General features: G+C 38.1%; 1 protein-coding gene across 6 annotated transcripts in view; it reads right to left on the bottom strand.

Moving 5' to 3' along the window:
* The window catches only part of LOC123310662 (neural-cadherin), a 303,888-nt gene that overhangs the window by 283,857 nt on the left and 1,352 nt on the right, over positions 1-18,679 (bottom strand). For all 6 annotated transcript variants that reach the window (XM_044894221.1, XM_044894218.1, XM_044894220.1 and 3 more), the window contains exon 2: positions 12,406-13,789. In XM_044894221.1, coding sequence (XP_044750156.1) covers positions 12,406-13,762 — 1,357 coding nt within the window. In that variant the 5' untranslated portion in view covers positions 13,763-13,789. The remainder of the gene's footprint in view (positions 1-12,405; positions 13,790-18,679) is intronic.

An 18,679-nucleotide genomic window follows, 5' to 3' on the forward strand; every position in this document is an offset into this window, starting at 1 on the left:
TTTTCCCCATAAAACTTCCGCCATTTGTAGCGCCTCCAGTTGATTACTTTCATTCTTTCTTGGGAATTTGGTCAGGTGCTCTTAATCCGAAAGTTGGTCGTCGAACTATACGCTCGAACTGTTTCGAAAAGATTTATCGCGAAAATAATGTGCTTAGTAGTTGAAAACAAACAACCGCCAAGTTTTCCATCTGTGTGTATAAAGTTTGCAGACTCCGAAAACAGTATACACTTATTACAGTGGAGATTTAACCATGGCGCTGAGATGAGTTTCCGATTTCCGCTTAGCTCCGCCATTCTTCAGTTATTGGTGTAAAGAATGATTCATCGACTTGTCATAATTTTAATATCAAGTTTGCTTCCCTTGAAGAAAAAGCTCGTTGATAAGTAGACTACCCTATCAATCTCTAGATGTAGAAAAGTGAGAACTATAATAATAATAATAATAATAATAACACACTGAAAAAATTTCAAAGTACAGAGATCTCGAGGAGCAAACCAGGAGACAGTGGAAGCTGACCATCCCTATTGTCATATCATCTACAGGCCTGATACCGAAGAAACTACTAGAGAACTTGAGGAAACTTCAGCTGGACGAAAATATCTATAGAGTCATGCAGAAGGCGGTACTGCTGGGAACGGCGAGAGCTGCACGCAAGTACATGGGAAATTCAGAGGAACACCGTCTGCTCCGACAGGAAGTGCGGGTGGAGCAGGAATCCAACCTACTGCAGGGAGCCGAGGAGCGACCCGAACCCGACCACCACCACGAGCCCGAAAAACTGGGAAAGGCTCCAACAGAGCTTAATCCTTTTGATATCTGAGATATCTGGGATAAGTGAATTTTCCTCTGGAGAGGAGTGTGCAAGCCGCAAGGCTTAAGTCATAATAATATATTTTCAGCATCAATGAAAGATACATGCTTAGTCAAAACAAAGGAATTACAGTTTTATTTTCATGCTCATGAACTCATCCAGTGAATAAAATGTATTTAAGTGTAAAAATTCTTTGAAAGACTTCTTAAACTTCTTTTCTGACAAAACCCTAAATCTCTCTGGTAGCCTATTGAAAATTTTCGGACCCCAAAAGTCAACTCCTTGTTGGGAAAATTTATGGCTATGATATGGAATGGACAAGTTTGTCCTAATCCTAGTGTTGATAGAATGATAAGTACTATTGGTTGGAAATTTATTCAAGTTGTTGTGAATATACATACGTGGCACACTCCAATACATAAATGGCTGGAATGGTAAGTAGGTACTCTCAATTTTCCAAAAGCCTCTCTACAGCTATCAGTTTGCTTGAGGTTGAGGATTTTTCGAATAGCTCTCTTTTGGTAAATCAGCAGATCCTGCACATGTACAGATGTCCCCCACAGAAGAATTGCATAGGAAGCAACTGAATGAAAGTTGGCGAAATAAGTTGTTAATGCTGCCTCTGTGGTTGATACTTTGCTCACAGTTGTTATTGTATAGATGGCCGTTGCTAGTTTTTTCTTCATAGTCTCTATATATGGTTCCCATGACACAGCTCCGTCCAAGGTTACTCCCAATAATTTGATTGTATTTTCTTTATTACTTTTTAAAATTAGTTGTTGTGTTTTATTCTCATTTATTGTTGGGTTCTCATAACTCCAGTGATACACAGACAGGCCAGCCTTTGCACACAAAGTTAGGATATGTGAACATTTCGCAGCTTTGCTAACAAATCAAAAATTCATCGAAGAAGGCTAAGATTCTCACCATTCTTCGTTTCTCGGTAAAAGAGCCAGGAACTCTTGTAGTATCTGAGAGCCCCTCACTGGACATCTAATGTGCAGAAAAATGTATGTCTATGAAAAGGTGTTCAAATAGAAAAAAGCCATTCCATAGCAGCGAACGAATGGAATTGAAGGTTTTACAGAATTCCTCAAATTTCGTCCTATTTAACTGTAGTTTGACGTCTTTGAGAACTTGTGTGTAGTCTGGGTATTCTTCGAAAGAATTATGTAAAACGGGAAGGAATAAAAACTTCATGCAATACGTGATTTCTGCATGTAAATCAAAGATATATCCTTCTCAAATAAAGACATATAAATCCCGATATAACCACTCCTACGGCAACAGCGAAAGTAACTAAGTTTTATTCTTCCCCATCTTCTGGAATACAGATTGGAAGATTCCTCCATTGTATTCCGACCGTTTGAAAAGGAGAATGCCTGATTAGAAATTCAGTCACGTAATGTGGAGGTTGTTGTCTGAAAAAGAACAGAGAAAAACCTCAGTGTACTCACAATAGATCTCAACCCAGAGAAAAACCGTTCGTACATGAAAGGAAATAAATTCACCAATATTTCCTTCAGCCATGCAACACAAAAAACACAAGGTAGTCGAACTTCGCCAATTCAACATTTAATCATCTGATTTATTCAACATACAATTTTCTATTTTCATCTCGAAGTTCATTTCATATGCATAAACGAATAACTTCGCAATGTGAAACGCCAAGTCATAGCAATTTCCTTTATTGTCTGGCTGTGTTACAAATATGTACGAGTGTGTATCTTGCTAGGGGCACCATTCTATCAAGAGTTCCGAGTACTCTTATTCATCTATTTACCAGCCATCTCATTGCATCGGATACGACGGCAGACGTTCGAGATTATAATGAATCAATTTTCTGAAGGGACCTAACTCAATTGGATTGGTTAGTTAGTTCCGTTTGTCCGAAGGGTGAGAGAAAATTTGAGATATCAGTGAGAAGAAATGGACATTTAGAGGATCACAATACCAATAGCCTATCACCAACTTGTTTTTAAAATGATTGTCTGAGAATATATCCTCGTGAAAGCATAAGTCTCTGGTTGTGTGTTAGATAAAGCTGAAAGTTGAGAAAATTCAGTTTTTAGGTTAATGATTTCTGTTCCTCAATCCTTGACATGATTGAGAATTTTCGAAAGAGAATAGATACAGTACATGACAACATAAATTCAACAATTTCTCATATGAATTCGATAATTACTGTGAAATAAAATTTAATATTTCGCTAGAACTCTATTGGCATCTAACATACCAAGTTGGTTAAATGTTAAAACATGGAGTCATTCGGGGCAACTGTGCGCACTTTTGCCTTTCAAGCCATACCCTGTTTCAAATGTTGAAGCTAGGAAAATTAAAACATATTCATAAGATAGAGAATTTTCTAATCTATAAGAAAACATCAAAAAGCAAACAAACAAAAACGTTTTCTTTCCGCAAAAAAGAATTTAATAGAGAAAGTCGGAGTGCGTTCACTTGCCCCGTATTGCGCACCCTCACGGGGTAAGTGAACGCAGTTCTTAGTGAACCACACAATCAAAACAAATTACAAAATAATGTCAACAAAATGTTACGATATTAGAGAAATGCTGTTTATTGTCAATACAGAAGCGCTCTTTTACAAGCAGTGCATTATTGTTCGTGCCACAATTCCTGGTGAACACAACACTTGATACATTCACCTGTTGGTTGCTCTTCATATTTTTCCGAACAAATAGGACAATATTGATCGAGTCTTAACCAAGAAAATCAACAATGTCATAATTTATTCCTTACTGAACTAATGCCCATATAATGAATCTATGCGCACACTTACCCGCGCACACTTTCCCCAGTAAGCCAAAATTTGAATTGACGTTCTTATAGAGTTGAGCAGCTAAGAGAACCAAAATTTTTTTATTATATATTTAGATGCCCATGATCGAATAAAATACTGTTCAACACTGAGGGACTCGGAACTTGGACCTGGCGGAATGTGCATAGATGCTAAAAATTAACAAGAAAACTAGGGAATTTGATTGATTGCAAATAAAAAGTTGAAGAAACGTGGCACGGCGCACTCCTATGAAAAACTAATATGGCGATTCTGCGAACTTGCTTCACCCAAATGAACCCCTCTTTCATACATTGCATAGTCGAGATATACGCACTGCGCACACTTAACCACTGCGCTCAGTTACCCCGAATGACTCTACTCATTTTTATATAATGCATCAAAATATCGAACGAACTGTTGGTTATTTGGATAACAATAATATCGAAGAACAACTAGACATGATGTCAATCAGGAACTTAATTTGAATCACTACATTTCACCTCTTCCCCCTCACTCTACATAAAACTTAATAACGTCCATTCCAACACCGAATAAAAGCACTACACATTTACGATTCTCCTGATTTCAATCAATTTGGACAAGCTGAACTCGTTACGATACTACCCGATGAAAAATTGTTATAGCCTGAACAAGCGTATCCATTGATTCATAGCTAAAAACTGTAATCACGAGCTGAATTATTCAATGAACTGCCAAATCACCCCGATAGAAAGTAAAAATATTTTCTAGGTGATTTATTATCCGTTTTCACGGTCGGTGGAGAGGTCATTGGAATAAAATTGTTTTTCAGGAACCTTAATGACATTGAACGAGGTTCGGATCGATATAACACAATCATAATAATATACAATTCTGTTAGGATTGAGCATTTCGTATAGAATTGGGAAAACAGTTTGTGCTACAGTTGAAATGTACAAAATTGAGCCAACGTCCAAAAATCTCCAAATTGGAATTCAATTAATTTGATGCTCGTTCGTCGGTTTAATGTTAAGGCTTAGATACTAATGTCTCTGGGTACTAATGTAATAGAAATCAGAGGGAATTTGCCCAAATTCAAAGCAGTGTTTCCTTTGGTGTTGAACACCCTTCGATAACTGGTGATTTTGGTGAAAAAAACCTACATCTTCTTAGAGTTTATATTGGGAACATATACTCAATGGTGTAAGATATATTTAGATCCGACCCATTCACGTTTTTGTGCGAGGAGAGCCAAGACTACAGAGTCACAGATCTGCCACCTTTCTCTGAAGGCCAGACAAAGTAGTTTTAGTGCCTTATCAGCCCACAACCGAATTGGAATCTGAACAAGTTCTGTGCACTGATCTGGTTATAGCAAAGACCTTCCTGGACATTATTTTCAGCATCGTTCGTCCTACCAGAGATGGCTGTCTCAGTCATATAGATCTCTGCTCACAAGGACCTAGTTTACTGAAGGTTCCACAACAAAAAACAGCTCCGGACCACCGATTGAGCTTAGTTTCTTTCTGTAGTCTAGCAACACCATTTCAGGGGGAAATTTTGGCCATTAACCTTCTTGACAGGGACCAATATGCAGAGGGCTATTGAAAAATTGATAATGTTCGATCCTATCGCAAGGTATCTCACTCTAGCATTCGCTGTCAAAGACGGGAATACCATCGATTTCCAGTCTGGAAGAAAAATGGCCACCCCGTGCCGCAACCTAATCCGGTCATTCCCGCTGTTCAAAGATCAGTTTTCCTCTCTGCGCTTCTGTCAGGTCTAGGAACTATCTCTGAGAGTGATCGCTTGGTTGGACGGACCGACAGACATACTGATTTACCGTTCCGGATAAGAGAAATGTCTATATTAGACTCACTCTCCGGACCAAACGACCAAACATTTCCCGATATTTGCTCTCCACGAGAACTCCGGAATTGGAAATGTTGAAAGAGATAAAGAATGATGAGCTCAGCTCGCGGAAGTTTGTTGGTTGGACCATGAATGTTATTGAATTTCTATCTTCTCTGATTCACTTTGGTGCCTACTTTGACGCTGAAATCTTCTTGATGGAGACGATTAGGGGTTCTATTAAATCTTGAGTTCACTTATCACTTGAATGATAATTGAAGAAGAGGATTTCGTATCGTATCAAAAAAATATTCTTATGCGAATTAATTTTCGGTTTTTTGTGGTATCGAAAAACATCGAGCTGCACTAGTTACTCCGAAACGAATTGAAAGAAAAGTCGACAGCTGATCGATTTCCACGCCATATGTAACCGTTCAGAAGAGCTCTCAACTACACATAAATTCATCGTAAAATTAGAGTCAACAAATGTGCTGCTGCGTTTTACGAGAGTTACTAGACCAATTACACCGTAACATAAAATTTACTCACCGGTTATGTTGATTTCGTGATCGTCCAAGCGAATAATGATGACAATTATATTGTAATGCTAACTTTGAAGCTGATAATTTAACATACTCTCTAGAGAAGCAAAACACTTCCATATAATACGATGCACAAAGCACAAATCATCAAAATTCGCAAAAATATGTGGATCAGACAGAGTGACAGTATTCTGAAGTCATAGAATCATATTTTATTCACGACCAAAATAGAAAACAATGCAGGCAATTGGAAAACTATGATCAGCAATGCAACTGACAATTTCATAGAGCAAAATCATATCATAGACACGCATAGGCTTATAGAATCGGTATATGTATTTCTGTGTCAGTTAATTATTGCCAATTTCTGAAAAAGTGCAGACGTTCCATTCCAAAGTGATACATAAAACTCCGATTTCGATTTATGATCCTTTCATTATTATTTCATTGGCTATTTGGTGGTTGACACGAAGTTCTTAAGGGGGTGATTCAGGGAATTTATAGCTTTATAAATGACACAACTTTATTCTGATGGCGCAATCAAAACCCGAGCAGCAAATAACCTAGGGTGGTGGAAGTAATCCATCTTCAGGAATGAATATAACGAACCAGACAGTGAAAAATCATCGATATTTTCCACAGTAGAGACTCTTAAAGAAAAACTCGCTGATTTCTACTTCGGAGTGGATCAAATTATTCTCCTACATTATTAGGCTCAACGGTTCTCACAGCGTAGTTCAAAACATCTTTGGAAGCCCTTAATTTTTACCCTATTACTTGAGCTCCATTGCACTTGGCCTGTCAAAGAAGCTCTTTGCATGATATCCAAATACCAAAAATTGAATCTCGCGTATGCTGCTACATAAATTTTGTATATTGATGGTGAACACTAACAATTTCTGATAGAAAACAAAACAAGTACAATAGAGGGTGACGCCGGTACTATATGCCATTGAGAATAAGACAATACTCAACGGTGAACATCAACATCGTGAAAAGAAGAAGTTTGCCGATCCAGCAAGAATTTTGTTGTACTTACGTGTTGAACTGGATTTCCTCTTGCTAAGGAGTGATGGGGAAAATTTTCATCTGAGCGGGAGAGATTGCATGCTGATAAATTACATTTGTTACAAGATCTGAAAATAGGTATGACGAGAGAATGCAGAAAATTGATTAAACAGCACTGGAACCCATGAGGAACAGCTTTATCAGCAGACTAGATTGCATTAGAAAAGCAGGAAGTCATATAGAAGACGTTTTTATGCCTCATAATCGTTCTAACACAAATGGCATACCCTGAAGGACTCCGACCTCATGTTTGAAAATGGCTAGATATAGTTCTTGCTTTCGTTTGCTCTTTATATTCATATAATTCATATTTAATGATCCAATGGATGGTGGCGTTAAAGAAAAAAAGCCGTGAACTTTCAATAGGTGTATTTTTTGGATGCAACCATCCATTATATCCCAAACAAACCAAAAAACTGAAAGGAAGCAGGGTCCGGAAAAGCTTTTGTGCCCTGCCTCGAGCGAATAACGAAAATTTGTAGAACCCAGCACTATTTCCATCTGCAATATCCACAACAGATTCCGGAGGCGTGAAAGACTGAATAGATCGCACAGCATTCGAAGAAATGCCTTCGAAGAGGTGGCCGGATATAAAATGCACCGTAATATGCTCTGCGGTGCTCGTCTTTGTGGGAAACCGCGGATTGCCTTATAATTCTCAATTTGTAGACCGTCAACCTCTTCAATAGGTCGGATTCGTCATTACAGAGCTGCGGAAATTTTTCATGCCCAAGCGCTCTTCGGAAGGGGCTCATGAAAAGACGTTTCGCGAGAAACATCAATAAAGATTCTTACTGGGATTTTTCGGATATCAGGATTTATATCGTTTGCGGTTAGGGGATTATGGGAAATGATTTCGGTGAAGGGTTGTTAGTATAAGCGCTTTCGGGGAAATTTTTGAGGGGTTTCTATTAGGGGGAATATGAATTGAAGTTGGACAGGTTCATTCTCACCGTTAGTGAGAATAATTAACGTTTTTTTCTGGGTTCCATAAATCCAGTTTATTACCTGCAAAATCTTCTTCAATTCCTTTGCTTTTTGACTGAGAAGTTCGAAAGGAGATGAAATTTGAATGATTCTCAATGTGAAACTAGGCGACAAAACTCTTTGTCCTAACCTAGCAGGATTCTATCTCGGTGAAAACATATCAGTTATTGTGGCACTGGCAACAACACACCGATTTATCCTCGGTTTTATCATACTGAACATTGAAAAAAATTGCCGTCTCGCAGAACGTTATCAGAAAACATTCAACATCCCACAGTCCTAGCTTCCGCTTCACCCTGATTGTTCACATAGCCCTAGGCGCGATTGTCAAGCCCTTAAACGGTACGAACGAGATGGATTCAACCCTCCGCACACTCCCCAACCAGAAGCTTGGGGGCAAGGGCTGGAAAAATCTTCCGAGAATCATTTGTTCCTTGAACAAATACGGAAATACGTTGTTTCGTTTCCGATTCACGTACATGCTACGTCCTTTCTCTTTCTGCTTTATGCGAGAGAGGGATAAAATAGAACCCGTAGGGAATAGGGCATTTGGAATGAAAATAAGCGCCACGAGAAGAATCTGGAAGGATGCTAACAATGCTGACCATCAAGCTGGCCTACTCTCTCCCATTTTCGTTCGAACAAATCAACGACTTTTCATAAACCATTCATAAGAAACTAAAAAATGGACCTCTAGGCGACAAAAAAGAACCTGCAGCGTTTTGGACACACCCAAGGGGGTAACCACCGTTATCCAAAGTATCGCACAAAAGCGTGGAGAGTTATAATTTTCGAGGGTGAATCCAATGTCGTAGGACAGGGGAGAATTGTTTACGCGTGCATTCGGCAGCTGCTTGTTGTTCGTTCTCTTTTTCAAACAAATAATACCTTCCGGCATCACGCATTGTGCCCCGTTACGTTAAGGTTGATTATTCATATCCGGATTGCCGCATGAACAAGATTTCACGTGATTTTTTGTCGTTTAAACGACGATGAGCACAGGCGACAACTTGAATAATTAGTAAGGGATTCGAATCACATTCACTTATTTCAAGGGATTAGGTACAATTTGTCCAAAATTATGGACCGCGTTAGCTTAAGATTTTGCCGCACCTATGCCTACACGTATAACTAAAGAAAAGACACAGAAAAGTAAAAACTTCATAGTGATTCGCGGGTAAACACAAGTAGCAGACGAAATTATTCTAAATCCGGATTTTTTTTATTTTTCGAACTATGTATATCGTCCCGGGTCATTTCTTTGACTAATTCAAGGGCATAGATCACGAATATACAATTAGAAGAGAGCTGTAGCAGCCAGGAAAGAGGCACTGGACATATGCTGATTTTTTTGGTGATAGATTGGTTCTTTGCGAATAGAAAAAACTAACTTTCATTCACCTACCGCGAACAGTTTAGATTTTATGATTTATTCCGGTAAGACCCAAAATTTCGAATTTTCCATCGACTATAACTTGAAAACAAATCCTTTCAGCAAAATTCTATTTGCATATTCGAGATCTACGCCCTCTATTTAGTGAATACACCAGTTTTGATGGAAATTGGGAACATCGAAAATTTTTCAAAATTTTTCATACATATGCATGGAAAAATTGCGATTTTTTTGAAAAAAATTTTTGGTCTCCGATTAGAACCAAATTTATACTGTCGACTAATTCGGGGGCGAAGGTAACGAATACGCAAACAGATATTTTTTTCAAAATTTATTTTTCAAGTTATGGTCGATGAAAAATTGGAAAATTTGGACCTTCGCGGAAAAAATCATAAAAACGAAACTGTGCGCGGCAGATGAATAAAAATTAGAATTTTATATTTGCAAAGGATCCATCTATCACCAAAAAAATTAGTATATGTCTAATTTTCTTTTTCTAGCTGCTACAGCTCCTCAAAGTTGAACAATTTTTTCGAAATTTTCCACTTAAAGTGATTTATTTCGTAAAATACTGATCCTACAAAAAATCTAATTGCATATTCGTAATCTACAATCTCGAATTAGTCAATGAAATGACCCGGGTCGATATATTTCGTAGTATTCAACGAAACGCTGCCGCCCCTTCTTATGGTCGCCCGCGGGCGGGGCACAGGCTGCATCCCCGCTAGGGACGGTCCTGACCTTGACTCAATCCTTTATGTCACACTCTGTCAAAAGCTTTGGTGAATGAAGATCGTCATTCAGAAGACCTTCACTAGCTTTCACATCTTAAGAAGTCTGAAACTGATATTTTCGAAAAATTCTTGATTTCAAGTTTCACACTATCATTACATGCGACGACACTCGATATATTCTCATGCTTCATGACCAAATAACAATGGATGAAAATGCGGTGGTAATATATCCTCTAAATTTCCCTGTATACGTTCACAAAACGCTTGCGATTCAAAGAGCTTGAAATGCGTGGTGTTGAGTTCCGCACAAATATCGAATAATACCCAGACTTGAGAAGTTGAGAACCCGACAACGTTCCTAAATCGAATTTGTCGCGTTGCCAAGGGTGGCATCTGCAGAAAGGGCAACTTCATAGATCCATAGCTTCGAACAACGTGCCTGTAAATCGCAGAAATTAAGGTTTAGGGTGAAATGCACGAAGTTATTCGTATAGGTTCAAATTCAAATTGTGTCCAGAATGAAAAATAGTCCTGACAAGAGGACCCCCCAGAGCGCAATATACATAATATACTCCATCGTAAACTATGATGTACTGTACGATAAAAGGACTCTAAAACGACATCAAGTGTGGCATTATTGTTGGAAGGAAGATTTAGTAACGCAACAGAATGATTCATAGTGTCAAAGCGATCCTTTTGCTTTTCATTTTAAAGAACTGACATAAACCCTGTCAGAAAAGCAATTAATAATGTCGGAATATTGTTGAAACACCTTGAAATTTAATAAATTCAGCCCCATTCAATACCACGTGGTTAGAAGAACTAAAAACAAGAATTTTTCATCTTCAAATGGGACCGAGTCAATAAAAATGTAAATGCCAACAGTTTTACACCTGAGTTGGGCATTCATTATGTTCTCCATTGGAAAGAGGACACAAACAAGACTTAACATCGTGGAAGGATGAGAGGAAACATTTCTATAACATAAAATATTCAGCCGATATAACACGTACCTAAAACTAATATATGGATTGTTGTGTAATTATCACTTGATTTCAAAAAGAAATGTTTCAATCTAGAAACAATAAGACCATCTCTGATTTTCTGATATGGTCTTTGTCAATATAAACCCGAAGAATATATATTCAAACAATTGTTTCTCTTTTTCATTACTCTTTTGCGTGTATCAATTTTATTGGAGGTAGGTTAAGGAATGATAGATAAAAAAACTCAAACTGAAAATTTGAAATTTGAATTGATAATTTAGCAATAATAGTACCTACCAATAATCAGCAGCAGAATTTCAAATCTTTCATAAACTTTTTTCTGAATAATCAACATAGAAACATATTTTTCAATAAAAATCTAAGAGAATTTAGTTCAAGTTGAACAAATATCGAACTTCTTTTCGAAACAATTCAATTTCATGATTTGAAGAGGGGAAATTGTTTCAAGGGATGAAATAGGGTTATAAGCTAGACGGCAAGGAGGGGAGGCATTTAAAATGTCTTACTGGAAATTGAATAAACTACTCGCTCATGTATCCCTCTATACAAGGGTCTATTTTCGAAAGAAATTCGTAAATGGGTTTTGAATGTGATGCTTATCACCGGTGTTCCTGATTTTCCTGTAGGGCATCATTTTCGCATAAAATAATATGTAATATGGTGTAGATACCTTTCTGGTAATTTGCTTGTGCGTCCTGAATGTACAATACATGAATGAATATAACAAAATTGAAGAGTTTCAATATTATTTAAAATGTTTCTATAATGATTTCAGCTCTACAGACATAAACACTGAATGAATCATTATTGTTTTCCAATAGTCACAAATCTTTCTTCAAATTCAGCGTTTCCCACACCACCAAAATATCACTTTCCATTCATCAATTTTCTGCTCGTATTTCCTCCGCGGAAACTACAGGCAAGTTACAAATTTTGCTGCCTCTCATACTTGGTAGTCACATATGAAAGAAACATTAATTTTCACCTACTAATTAGCTCATTTTGTAGAGCTTGTATTGTTGTGGTGCTCGATTTTCTTTAGCTCTAGAAGGTAGTATATACTTTTCATTGTATAAAAACCAATCAAGCTATAGCGACAAAGGAATGAGTTGCCAAATGACATTGACTACCGCGACATACCTGAGAAACGTATATAAAAAGTAAACAGTATTGTGAATCACAAAAGTATCGTGGAATCATTTTCTTTGCAGTTAAAACTTTGATAAAACTCACCGCCTTTCTCTGCATTGGTGATCGTCACCCAGAAGTCGATAGTCTTCTCCGGCCCCAGCTCCTCATAGTCCCACTTCTTCTTCACCCTAACCGCACCATTTGGTTCAACCGTAACCCAAGGGTTCTCATCCCTTATCTTGAAAGTTTCTCTATCGGTTTCCTTCTCGAGCTGAAACACGTTTCTACCCTCCGTATCCCCGTCAGTTTCCGTGAATTCTATCCTTTTGGTAGGTCTCACAGCCCTTGTGACCCTCCTTTTGGCTCTGTGCATTTCGTGCTCTTCCAACTTCTGCAAATCCAGCACGAGCTCCACCTTGGAAGGTTCTGGAGGCTTGAAATGGAAGAGAACTTGAGCGGGTCTTGGCGAGGTCCTGCTTGGTGTCCGGAGGTCGTGAGCCTCTACTATGAGTTCGAGGTCGGTTTCGTATATGGGTTCTTCGGAAAGTAGAAGGTCCCCAGTTTGTGGTACTATGACGAGGTAGTTGGTCGGGGTGGCTAGCCTGTAAGCGATTTTGTCGCCATCTGCGTCTGTCGCTTCAACTTTTCCGATCGAGGAAAACCTTTTCCAAGCCGTCGTTACGTTGTCGCCTTCCAACGAGTCATCCCCAACGACAAACCGGTACACCTTCTGGGTAAAAACAGGACTGTTGTCGTTCTCATCCTCAACCTCTATCACGATATTGACAACCGCTTTGTTGATACCGCTCGGGTCTGATGCTTCAACCGTTAAGACGTACCTACTGGTCTCTTCCCTGTCCAAAATTTGAGCAGATACGATGTACACACCAGCAGTGTAATCTGAAAGGGTGATGTTGGATAGGGTGAGATTGTCGATGCTGCTTTGCAGTTCGAACGCATGTCCTATATTCCCGGCTATTATGGAATAAGTGATAGGAACTAAGTTTAGGCCACTTGCAGCCTGCAATAACGGAACTCCGCAAACCCTCGTTCCGGTTTTGGAGTTCTCCGAAATGTGACCCATGATGTCTTCTTCCGCGTCCATCTTGAAGCTCAGTATGTTCCTCCTATCCAAGACGTACAACTGTAGGAGGTGCGTCTCTGAAGCGTTACCCTTGTCCTCCAGCACCATAAGATCTATGGGCCTGTTCACCAAGGGTCTAACGTCCGAAACCGTCATTATAGAGCCGTCTTGGAGCATCGTGAAAAACTGCGAATACCCTGAATCTAACAATTTGAAACTAAGGTTGGTTCCCGGAGTGAACTTTTTGACGTTATAACCGGGGTGCGCATCGTGTGGTATAACCGAAACTGTCTCTGAGTGAGTATAGTGTATCGTGGCTAATGTAGCCAATAAGGCCAGTATACTCCTGCCCATCCTCGTCTGGAAAGTTTCCATCCTCACCGCCACATTGAGAGGGATGCCCTGGAAAAGTAAAATGGACGTAAATATAGATGAAGATAACAGTTAGCACAAAAATTAAAATATCACTTGGACAAAGGAATGAATTATATGTTCATATATCAAGCATGTTGATGCTGGAACTTCAAAGTATGCGTTGCTATAAGGACGACAGCTTTCAACTTATGAAGTTTTGTGTGCAGTATATTACAGTTAAGCCGCTTATAGGTGCTTGTATGAAGGTCTGACTATAAACCGACAGTTTCTGTTTTGAATTGTTTCAATTGGAGTATTCTGATGAACATTTGTGTGAAACTTGCAGCTTTTTCCTATTCGAAATAAAAAAATAGATAGGTATCATCTCAATGCCCAGCGATATTTCAAATTGGAAAACTACCGAAAAAGTTTCAACTGGAAAACACATTAGATTAATAACATCGCTATTCCGCCAAGGCTATTTGTCACTTATTCTAGATGACAGGCGGTTATTAGATGCAAATAGAACCACGAACTTGTTCAAACTCATAAAATTAGTATCACTTCGACTGTGTTCCAGAGGGGGATATCATACCAACCAATTATAAGTTTTAATTGATATCCATTGGTCAACCGGGTAAATGTAGCCGATGTCTGATGCATAAGCGTTGTTGCACTGGCTGAATTTCGGCAATAAAAAGACTTTGTTGAGGTGATTTATAGGGGAACTTTATCGGGAGCGAAATATACGAGTGTGACTCTTGAACGTGCGGGATATGCAGATTTCGTAATGTTTTGTGCTGCGGTATTTGTTATGTGCGACATCTGAAATGGCACATTAGGAACCAAGGAAAACTCTTAAATCTCATTCTAACTCGTGAATTTTTCATTTGCTATGCATCCATTACTGATATAGACTATCTGTAATGTTTCATTTCGATGCAATGAATGCTACGAGACTAGATTAACATCCCTATATTCAGATTTGAGTCTTATTTTTTCATTTTTTCGAGTAATTTCAAGAAATAAGGAATAAACAAAATGTTCCTGAAATATTCTGTACTCATTATCTCAATATTCATCCAGGAATATTCCAACAATTCTCGATATTTCAATACAATCATGAATAATGCAGATTACATCTCGGATTTGTCAGAAAAAAGCGTATTAAAAAGTAAAAGCTGAATGTCTTCCTGAATCAGAATTAATATCCTATCAATTCAAAAATGTCAGGTGATCACAACATTCCTTTCGTACCTACTTAAGGCCGAAAATTGGTTGTGAAAGGTATAAATCTTGTAGGTGTTAAAGAACTACCTGAACAAAAAAGGGTACCATTATAATGGATGGCTCTGGCTCGAAGTGTTGATGGATTTGATCATTTGGTACTACAAACAATGAATTCATTTTAGTAACAGGTGATTAAGGATAACCCTACAATGAATTGATCTACACGATTTCTTTTCGGAACAAGAGATTACTTGATTTTGAAGTCAATAACTTTTTTAGGGGGATTTTTTTATGAATACAGAATACTGAGTTTGCAGATTTTTCCAATAGATCAGAAAACTTTGGGCAGGCTTGATGTTATTCCGGAAAATAGAACAGATAACAGCACTCCCACTGTTCTACCTGCTTAGTCGCGTGTATTGGGTTATTCTCTTATTGGTCTATTTGATTGGAGATGGCTGAAATATGTGCACTCAGTTTTTGATAATTACCCAAGGCACGCGAGATTTGGCGTTCAAACACGAAAACCAACAATATTCTAGAGACAATTTAAGGTCATTTACACAAGAAGTTCGTAATTGTCTTTTTCGAAGATGAATGATCGTTTTAGATCCTTCATTTTGACTGGCAATCATTCAAGGGGGAGTCTATGACTTTGTGGGAATTTTTTTGATATGGGGGTTGAAAAAGAACTGAAAGTTCACCGTCCTTATTATTTTATGACTTTCATACTAGTTAAACTAGAGTTTTCCGAACCCCTTCCAATCTATAGATGTGTTTTTTGCAAGGGAACGTATTTTTTACGTAAAAACGTTCTCAACCTTTCACCTCAGTTCTCTTTGCAGTCCTACATGACCTGTGTAGGTACCTTAATCAAAATTGAAAAATTTGGACGCTAGGGGATGAGGTTAGAGGAAGTGCAGATCATTTGTGGGACTGGTAGAAAAAAGACTTTTAGTTGAGCATGTTTGAAGTGAGCATTTTGAATAATAACGTATTCGAAAAGGCACAAAAAGTGAAGACCAAAGTAGATGTCCATCAAGAGTTCAATTCTGCTTAGATTATCCTGCTGTGTCTTCCCCAATGCCTACTAACTAACACTAATAATTCCATTATTTCGACGTTATGACTGTGAGACACCCGTTCAGGGAATACCAGATAGATAATTGTTGATCAGGAAGCAGATACCACCCATGCCATCACACTAACAGATTTACCAGATATGATTTATGATACAGTACCTTGCACCACCACCTCAGGCAAGCCAATAGAGCTTCAGAATAAACTTATTTATGGCCAACGCTGAGCTCCATCCGAAAATATTCACAGCGTTGGATGTCCATAATCAATATTTGGATATAATTTAGTTTATTCTTCTGGTATCGTCGACTCTAAGTGAGAAATTATTCAAATGTTCAGCCTAAATGGTAATCACATTTAAATGAGCACATAAATCTTATATTCTCGGTGAAAATGGTTGGAATTAAATTGTGATAAATGAAAACTGAAATAACGTTAGAATTTCCCCCAAAAAAATCATGAATTCAAGACAGGAACGCGAAAATATGTGTATATGTAAATTATGCTCGGTATGCATGATGATTGAGTGTATTGACGTTCATAAATTTGAATTAAGCCCCACTGTTATTTAATAGTCTTGTTATATGCCCTATCGCTGGATTGTATCGACGCATGAAAGCGCCATTTACAGCATCACAAAATACCATGTGTGAACGAAATAATGCGTTTAATGTGGCCAGAAAATCACTATAATCTTGGCCTGGAGCGATTGGAATGTCGCAGGGTATCCATAAAGGCGGGACTACAGAGCAATAAAAGTAATACTGAGTGGTGCATAGACAAGTTATTGCGATTGGTCTGTGATAAGATCGACCAAGCCGATATTGAAGAAAATTGTGCTTTCGGCCAGAAAGGAAGGGGAGATGGCGAAGAAACAAACACAATCACTTTATTGATTTCCACGCACTAATGACAGTTTTTGTGATTTTCCCTTTTAGATCCTTGCGACAAAATGTACAAGACGAGGGAGGAAATATTCATTTGGAGCATCAGAGAGTGGGGTTTGACAACGCTGCAGATTGAAAAGGTTCTCCATTTACCTTCCTTCTTTTTCAATCGAAAACTCCAATACAAGAAAGATAACTGCAAATTTGAGAGAATGTTCAGGACCTCTACAACCGTCAACGTTTCTCGAAAGGATAACTTCGAACTGGTCCATAAAAACTTCACAAATTCGCTGTGCAAGATTTTACTCGAAAACAACCAACCAATAAAATTCAGAGCACACTTGGAAAAACATAGCTGCTAGAAATGAATTCTCAATTAACATAAAAAAAATCGAAAATGTGAGCTTTCACTAATGAAGAACGAAACAAATCTGTAAAATTAAGCAGCTTGTACAAATAACAAAACCCAATCGACACTCACGTTCAAACAAAAAGGGCATTCGTAATTTCGATGCCAAACGAAGCAGTAAAGCAAAATAATTTGGAGATTATAATTCTCCAAATACCGGCGACCCTAATGACCCCCTATTTACAATCTACCGGTGTATTCCCGCAGTCAGATGGCAGCGTGAACCTACAAATCTCGTAACTTATCTCTGAAGATAATGTACCATTTCCTCGGCGTTTAGAAAATCTCCGCAAACGACCAGATCTATAATCTAGCCGGTAATTTAGATTTCATCAAGGAAAGAGCTGTTCTCGAGGCTGTTCTCATGTCTCAACGATCAATCGGAAATAACAGAGGTACCACCCTCCACTTGAAGTTTGAGAGTACTACTGAGGTCCAATTCGCAGCTCACTTTACTCTACAATGGATTGCGAATTCCTGGGCTCTATAAGTGTTAAGCAACAATTAAAAGGCCCACCAGGTGTTTCTATGAGTCCCATGATATTATCCCATTCGACTACAGCAGATCAGAGGGCCAAATCATTCAATCCACATGATGAGATCTATAAGTAATCCATTAAAGAGCTTTGTAAATATTAGCTAAATTTTCAACAAAAAACGTGCAGCTGCTTTAATCAGAGTACAAAAGGCGGCTTACGAGGTTCTCACTTTTAAACTCAACGAACTATATGAAAAACATAACTGGCATTTATTTTTTAATTGAAAGTAGGAATAATAACTTGAGAAGAGAGCAACTGGCTGCAAAATTTCTAGATACTAACAGTGTGTACCTAGGTGGTACGTTATTTTTTATTTAGACGATGGAAATAGATCATTCGTGTGAAGCCACAGAATCATAGAGAGATCATCGACTGAAACAAAACAGAACAATGATTTTGTGTTTTCGAAATGGCTTATATACATAGATAGTCCCTCAGATAGTCCTTTCGATAGATATTCCCTGTGGCAACATGAAAGGTACCTAAAACGTTTAAAAAAGGTTTCGAAACGAACACATGTACCGTTTTCATCATCAAAGACACATGTTCTATTTCCCTGGAATATTAGGTCCCAGTTTAGCTTGGATGCGTCGAGAATATTCGTGAGATATGATTTGGGAGATAATAAAATGGTCTTCATAGTAGAACGAAATAACAGAAGTGTCTTTAATGATGGAAAGATATTATCTTATGCTTATATAGAGAAGATTGAATCAAAATTAAGATGCATAATCGGATATTTGAAATAATAATTCTGAAGTGGTAAAAAAAAACCTTTCGTAGGCTCAATACT

This window comes from Coccinella septempunctata, chromosome 4, assembly GCF_907165205.1.
Source record: "Coccinella septempunctata chromosome 4, icCocSept1.1, whole genome shotgun sequence".
Classification (NCBI taxonomy): Eukaryota; Metazoa; Arthropoda; class Insecta; order Coleoptera; family Coccinellidae; genus Coccinella; species Coccinella septempunctata.